This window comes from Notothenia rossii (assembly GCF_949606895.1).
Source record: "Notothenia rossii genome assembly, chromosome: 6".
Classification (NCBI taxonomy): domain Eukaryota; kingdom Metazoa; phylum Chordata; class Actinopteri; order Perciformes; family Nototheniidae; genus Notothenia; species Notothenia rossii.
The window spans coordinates 65625234-65633382 of NC_136909.1; the positions used below are offsets into that span (position 1 = coordinate 65625234).

The 8149-nt window shown below is 40.4% G+C and overlaps 1 protein-coding gene across 1 annotated transcript; it reads left to right on the forward strand.

The window, feature by feature from the left end:
• Positions 1 to 561: 561 nt before the first annotated feature.
• On the forward strand, positions 562 to 5064 carry emx2 (empty spiracles homeobox 2). Its single transcript, XM_079688701.1, has 3 exons — positions 562 to 1248; positions 2375 to 2559; positions 3861 to 5064. The coding sequence occupies exons 1-3, from the start codon at positions 858 to 860 to the stop codon at positions 4029 to 4031; spliced, it is 747 nt and encodes a 248-aa protein (XP_079544827.1). The 5' UTR covers positions 562 to 857; the 3' UTR covers positions 4032 to 5064.
• The last annotated feature ends 3085 nt before the right edge of the window (positions 5065 to 8149 follow it).

The following is an 8149-nucleotide window of genomic DNA, read 5'->3' on the forward strand; positions in this document are numbered from 1 at the left end:
GCTCGAAATATAAAGTATACCAGAGATCCCACCCAGCAGAAATTAAGTGCATTCTTTAATTTGAATCCTACTAATAGTATCTGAAGAAATTAAAATGAGCTCGGACCAAACAAGAATTAAATACATAAATATAGTTAAAAATTGAGAAATAAATGAAGGCCAATTAAACAGCTGCTGTTGAGTATTATCCGAGCACGCAGCATCAACTTTAATAGAGTTGATTTGATGTTTGCGCAACATTGTTGTGCATAATTATAAGTAATCACTTGCTAATACTAACACTACACGCACACCCACCCCTAACAAAAAAATCAGTTTGAAGCTGTCATAGCCATTAAATGCAAATAAGCAGGCTACCTTGAGCTTTACTGGTCCAGATGAGTGTGTTAAATGTCCTGGAGATATGTGCGCGTGAGTAAGTGCGTGCGCGCGTGTGGGGGGGCTACTCTGGACGAATCCGTTCCGTGTTGCGCGTTCGAGTCCGCCTCTCCGCGCCCCTGCTTCCCATTGACGCACTTTTTAAGCGTCTTCCCCTTCTCCACCTTAAGGCGAGCAGCAGTGGCAGCGACCAATCACCATGCCATTACAGCCTTCAGAGGAAGCTGTTTATGGGACTGCAGCGCTAATTAGGCTCATGAACTAACAAATCTGCCTGCACGAACCCGGCGAGGAAAACGATCATATCCATGGATTAGTCTGGGAGTAGCCGAGCTCTTTTTATTTTGTGGCTTTCTCGACACTGCAAACTTATTTACTGCGCAGAAAACTTTCCTCCTTCCTTGGGTGTGGAGTATTTTTTAAAGCGAGAGCGTCTACCACAGCTTCACCTTAAACTGGGGAACCTGGACTATCAGACAATGTTTCAGCCTACACCCAAGAGGTGTTTTACGATAGAGTCTTTAGTGGCGAAGGATAATCCTCTACCGCTGTCCCGCACCGAGGAGCCCATCCGGCCAGCGGCACTCAGCTATGCAAACTCCGGCCAGATGAACCCCTTCCTCAACGGCTTCCACTCCGGCGGCAGGGGCGTCTACTCGAACCCGGACTTGGTGTTTGCGGAGGCGGTCTCTCATCAGCAGAACTCTGGCGCCCCGATGCATTCGGTGGCCCCGCCGCACGCTATGTCCGCTCACCCGCTTTCCTCCGCACACAGTCCGCACCCTCTTTTTGCCAGCCAGCAAAGGGACCCCTCAACTTTCTACCCCTGGTTATTACACAGATATAGATACTTGGGTCACAGATTTCAAGGTAAGTTATCCAAATGCTTCGTTTGGCTTTTTACGCACGATCGGCAGGGGATTGATTTCCTTCTCTCCATCGAATACAGACAGCATATAAGGAATCAATGTAAAGCTATAGAGAGCAGTTTTTCAGCATGTCATGTCCAAATTTCAGGCCAAAATATGACACGTATTTATCGGATAATTTCGCTAAGAACATGACCCTGTAGTGGATTTCTTTATTTAAATAAAGGGAAATCTCGAGGAAAATGTAAAAAGAAACGTGGCCGTTGCTTCTTAAACTGTTTAGAGAGACTATTCAGGTCTAAAAAAAGATTACTAGAAATGGTGACTTGTACTGTAGTGGGGGTTATTTTTTAGCATTGGATATATGATCTTATTCATGCGTAAAAACGAAACTAATGCAACTCGTTGCTCGGCAGTTTATGCAAAGACTTAACTCACATTTTAAATAAAAATACAAAATGCAGCAATTAGGGTTGTTATTTATTTAATCTATGCTAATTATTTCAGGCTGACGTGAGTAAAATCTCTGGGTAATTTGGATTTTATTAACTGAGTTGACTTGGCCCCTTGCATTTGTATACTAGGAAAATGTCTTTATTATTTAATGATTTTGTTCGCTCATTTTATGGTATTTATATTCGAGAGTATTTTTTTTTCCTGACAAATAAAAGTAAAATTAACACAATTTAAAGAAATGCATTCTAAATTAATGTAGGCCTACAAAGTGTTTTTAGCTGCTGTTTATTTGAAAGTGTTCATGCTGCTTCCATTTTACCTGTTATAGTGTTTATAGGCTATTTTTGAGAAAATGTAATTATAGGCCCAGGATTACACCCCTGCTTTGTGTTTCTTTATCCCTTTACTTCATGCTGTGTCTCACACATTTTAAATGAAAAAGGTCAACAATAGGAAATAATTTAAAATAGCATATGTGTTGGATAAATGATCTCAAGTTAATACTTATATCCAGCTCCTTCTCATGTATTGTTATCATGCCGTATTTCCAGTCTGCCCTCTGTACACTATTGTTTCCTAGCTGTGCGCAGGCCTGCTTGTTATGGACATGTTAATATCTTACAGAATAAAAGAAAGGTCATGACTGATCCTCGTTTTGTGCTCGTTTCCAGGTAATGAAACGAGCCCAGAGAGCTTCCTTTTGCACAACGCGCTGGCAAGAAAGCCAAAAAGAATCCGGACAGCTTTTTCACCTTCGCAACTCCTGCGGCTCGAACACGCGTTTGAGAAAAACCATTACGTGGTGGGAGCAGAAAGAAAACAGCTCGCCCACACCCTTAGCCTCACAGAAACTCAGGTAAGATTTTTTATTTTATTAACATTAAACACATGTTGCTGTTTTCTTTGACCTGGGCAGTGCGCTCATTTTATTTTGAAATTGATATATTGCTTTTTGGTGAGTTGTGTCATATTATTGCCATTAGAATTGGCCTATTTGCACTTAATTATTTAGTCATTTCAAATATATATCCCATTATGGCTGGTGGACTTGATGTGATATTTTTACTTTTGGTCATAAACGTGGCTCCTTGCGTAAGGATGCATTTTGAATCAAGCTGGTATAAAAACAATGTATCTTAACGTATGACAACAAAGAATAGACATTTAGCAAGCAAAACAATAATTTTAAATAATCAGCATACAACATTGTTTCTACAGACCAGAGTCCATAAATGCATGTTGTCAATGGCAGACAGAGGCTTTCTGTTGGATCCGATCCACTGTCATTGTATAGGCCTAACCTCATTTTAGGAGGGGTTGAATTACTTTGTTTTGGGGGGAGAATGTTGCCTTTCAAAATGGAGGGCAAATTAACCAGTTAACCATTTTATGGGATAGGCGATACAAAGAGCGAGGCGGGTTCAGTGAATTCCCCCTGCCATATTTAAGATGCTGTTTGAGCCCATCAGCCGCTGTCTTTTGTCCGCTGCGGCTGCTCTGGGCGGCGGGGCCTTTGGAGGGACTGAAGGGAGAAATGGACCATCACCTACTTTAATTGGCCCACGGAAGGCTTATTAAATGCACCTCGGTTGCCATTTAAGAGATAAAAAGGGGGCTGCCGAGTGAAAAAGCAGGAACAGACAATTCATCGATTTAGATGTTGTTAATTCCCAGAGGTACCGTTTAACAGAGCTCAGTCGATTTAGAGGACTGTGTGAAGCTGTGTGTTAAAAATGTCACTCCTTTATTTCTTATACAAGTTCACATGCAGGCAGAAATACTATTTTTTCGAAACAAATGTTGACCTACTTTACCTAACTTTTCCCAAACATCATTGATTTTTAAGGGCATATTAAGTGCAGTATTTGTGTGTAAAAGTAATATTATATCAGCTTTAATTTGAGGATTTAAATGCATGGCTGACAATATAATTAATCCATGTTTATTCTGGAGGTTGTGTCCTCTCTGATCACCACTGCAGATCCCAGTTTACCTTATTTTGTATTCTCATTTCACAGCTGCCTGCTTGCAGTAAGCCCTGCTACAATAACAATGTGTCCCTTTTACGCGTGGTTTTGCGCACTGGCCAATCGCGGTTTATCTAGTGACACTGATCAAGTTTCTTTTCTTTTCTCTCTGTTTTTTTCTCCTCTTCAGGTAAAAGTGTGGTTTCAGAACCGGAGGACGAAGTTTAAGCGACAGAAGTTGGAGGAGGAGGGCTCGGAGTCTCAGCAGAAGAAGAAAGGATCGCATCACATAAACCGGTGGAGAATGGCGACTAAACAGGGGAGCAGCCCAGAGGAAATTGATGTCACTTCGGACGATTAAAAAAAAAAGGAAGACTTTATTAGCTTCTGAGTGATGGAGGACATGGATAAAGGACGCCGTGTAGAGACAGTGAGGGGGTACACAGCCAATGTCACATTTCAGATATCCGGATCGGCCGCTGAGGGTGAGAGAAACCCGACATGTGGCACTGTGTCACCGCGTGGGTCTGTCAATCCAAGTGACCTAGGAAATGTGGCCGACAGTGTCTCAGTCCCCCCACCTGAACCCTTCCATGCACCGACCCCCACCACTACAATCTCCCATCTACCGCCACCTCATTTTTTCTCCAATTCATATTGGACGTTTGCACTTCAGAAGGTTTTTTTTTGTGAAAAAACAAAAAAACATTTCCACTCCAAGATACCAAAACACCGAACAGCTTTTGTAAAACTTGAATTGCATGGTATAGTTTTTTTTTTCTCCTGGTAGTTGTTTTTTTTATTTGACACGTTTTTTCTCAAACCAAGAAAAAAAAAATCAATATTGTTTTTAACTCTATTTTCAAACAGAGATGTCGTGCTTCTTCCTTTTTACAAAGTGTGCAGTCTTTAATTAATGATTCTCGTGTAAAAGTGATTGTGAAAACATATGAAGTAGCGGTGCTGCGTTATAGTGTTTTTTTGAAAAAAGAAAATAGAACAAAACATTTGAATTTCGATTTAAAACAAAAAATACTTTTAATAGAGTGAATCAGACTACAGATAAAGTACTTAAATGGAAGGTGTCAGGGCTTTCCTTTAACCTAAAGCTTTACCAATGTGTCGCTGTGGCCCCACACAGCTTTCTGTCAGGACGTCCCTCCAGTGAAAAGTTGCCACGAAGGACTAAATGCAAGAATTGAGAGTTAAAAAAACAAGCACTGAGCGTATTCCATGTACAGAAATGCTAAAAGTTAATGTTTCTGTTAAACCCTCTTTTACAGAATGTAAATAATGTTTGTGTTTGTGTTAAGTTTGCTACAATTTTAACACAAAGTATACTTCCAAGAAGTATGTAATTGTCAATATTTTGTCAATAAAGTTTTATCAATATGTTGCGCGCAGTAAAAGTAAAGACTTTTGATTATAGCTGAAATATGGCCTCTGGCGCTTTAAGGGCAATTATCTTTATTTTATTTTGTGGCATCAAACGGAATCGTTTCGGATTTAGTGTACAGTGAGGTTTTTAAACTAAATGCTGCAGCCTTTAATGCTCTGCGTTTGTTTCTCAGTCTGATTTCTTTTTGTGGGCTGCTCCGCTGCAGCTACAAAGAGTCCCCACAAGCTTTTGTGAAAGTGCAAATCAGTTTGGGCAATTATCATGCGGGTAATATGAGGGGGAAAGGGGATGCATTGCCCAGTGGTCCACTTTAATCTCTTAATCCACGGATCCAAGGGGCCTTGGTTAGACATATTTTAGTACAATCTGACTACCCCTCACGACGCGATAAGGAAGGTTGCAATGTGCCGCAAAATGGGATCTTTGTTTAAAATCTTGTCCTGTATGCTCCATCCTGCTGCAAGCTGCTAGTGTTTTTGGACTGAAAGGGAAAATAACAGGATTTATTTAACAAAAAATATATATATATTTACATCAGGAAATTATTTTCTGTTTACACACAAAAAACCCAGGAAACAATGCACCGTTAAAAAAAATCAGACACATTTACATTGGATTATGATTTTTTTTTTCTTTATTGTGAAAATCTTATCAACTCCAGTGTTGTCTGCTGCGAGGTTTGTTTAATTGTTTCCTAAACTAAAATGGGCTGTTTTTGTGATTTTGTTTGGGGTTCGGAGGGGGGGCATATAGGGAATTCTTAATCGGCCCATAGATTATAACAGCAATAAAAATCTTTAGAGAATACCATTAGCTTTGGAAAAAAAAACCTAAAAGCTTTATTACAAACCCAGCTTTGAAATAGGGGGGATTAGAGGACTGAAAGGGTCCCACAATAGTTAGAAGAAAAGGTTTCATGCTAATGAGGTTAATGCCCTTTGTATCTCCGGACTCCACAACTTCATTACTCCTATCTCGGGCAACACCGAGCGGCTCAGAGCTTGACAATCCACTCGAGCTTTTCCCTACCCTGCCTCTAAAGAAGGATTTGATAGCAGTCCTGTTCAAACTAGATAATTATATCTTTTCAAGTTGGAATTAAGATAAAGAAAGTGCAGTGGAGGCGGTGAGCCTTGATCCGCCGCAAACAAATTTGGCGCACTCTCCCCCCCTCTGTGCGCCTGTATGGACACACAGGAGACAGGACAGCTTCTCATTAGAGCTGGCACAGTTTGATTCATGTAAACGCGTTTGTTTTTAACCTGGAATTATCTACACAAAAATGTAAATGTAGCAGCAGTTATTCTATTGGAAATATGTGTTTTCTGCTGATATGGTTTTAAAAATGTAAAACTAAATTTTGCCAAATGAAAAAAGCGACTGGCTTTAAATTGTAAATTGCAAAAAATCTAAAAGCACCCATTACACTATTTAAATTATAAAAACATTGTAATTTAGAATTTTTGAAATTATAGTGCACTTTTCTATAGATTATTCTCGGTCCAAACATTCCAAAATGATCGAATAATAAATACATTGACCATATAATTTGCAAACCACAAAGCTTGGCTAATAATTACATGTATTTTATTGCGTTTAAAAAAATTCAAAGCGCCATTCTCTTAAGATCTAGCCAAATTGAGAGTAAGGTCAGATGAATGTAATCGGTTCGGACATAATTCAAACAGTGTGTGTTAAGACGTGAAGTGGGCCCTCACATATCAGATCCCTCTTCCAGACGCTCGTGCTGTGCGTAAAGGGCCAGCTGTGGGGACCTTTGGTGACCCGCTTATCTAAACTTAAGCTGCTCCGCTCCGTCCAGGGGCCAAACTCTCCATAAATCATCATCACAGCTCCTGAACTGCTGGATTATTCCTTAAATATTCACCACCGAGCCAGGCTGGGCATTTTGGACCTGAGCCCCCGCCGCATGAAACATTTAGGCTGAACGTGAAATGATTATCCGCCATTGAAAAGAGTAGTCGGTCCTATCAAGTGACCCCACTGACCCAAAACCTCTAATCTGCAATTAGTAGCTATAATTACGCCCGCTGACACCACTAATGTGGATAGTGGCGCGGGGAGGCGATAGGCGCGAGACAGGACTTGGTATTAGAGCTGAAAGTCAATAATTGATCGAGCTAAGATAGGAGAAGGGCTTTTTGAAAGGATGGATTAGTTTGTCAACATAATGTGTAAGATTTATTTCATCTTTCGGGTAAAACGTTCCTGAGGTGGCACCTGTAGGCCGTGCTGTCTCAACGCGACGTCAGGACTAACTTGATCTGTCCTGTTTCACAAATTGCTTCTGAAATTGATCCTTGAAACGAGAGAATGAAGCCCACACAATTCCCTTGGCCTTGACATAAGGTGCAGCAATAAATATACAAGACTAATGAGCAATTACAATACAATCACCCTTCAAATAGCTTACATAATAATAAATTAAACATTGGAGCCTAGGATTCAGTTTCTGACTTTATTATTAATAACGAGGGAGGGGCGTTTGCTGCCATGATGTGTTCGGATGATTAGGTTTTCCGAGCGCAGCAATTTTCCAATTCGCCATCGGGAACACAGTCAGCACTTATTGACTCGGACTGAGTCCACGGGCTTTTTTACTGGCATCGATATAAGCGCGGGAAAATCATTTTAGTAACATGTTGTTTTTTCATTGGTATGATATTGAATTTACTTCTCACAGGGTGATCTTAAAACGCAGCATAAACCGGCCTGCTGCGTTCAATGACATCATTCGTTCATCGTTAATGCCTAAACTCGATTTAATTTGCTTAAATTATACATTTAATATGGTGTTGGGCAGTGATATGTCAATTATATAATATGTACATTTGAATAGCTATTAATTTTTTCTTTCACTACCCAGTTTAGCCTCCTAAATTTCCCTTCTCTTTTTTATCCTCCATCACAATTAATGAATTCAGAGCAGGGTTACAGACACACACTAAGAGGCTGGCACCTAAATGCAATTGTTAATAGATGAACGCAGCCTAGAGCCACATTACCAGCTCTCTGACAGACCCAGCTCTGCTCTGTTCACTGAGGTCACCACAGACAAC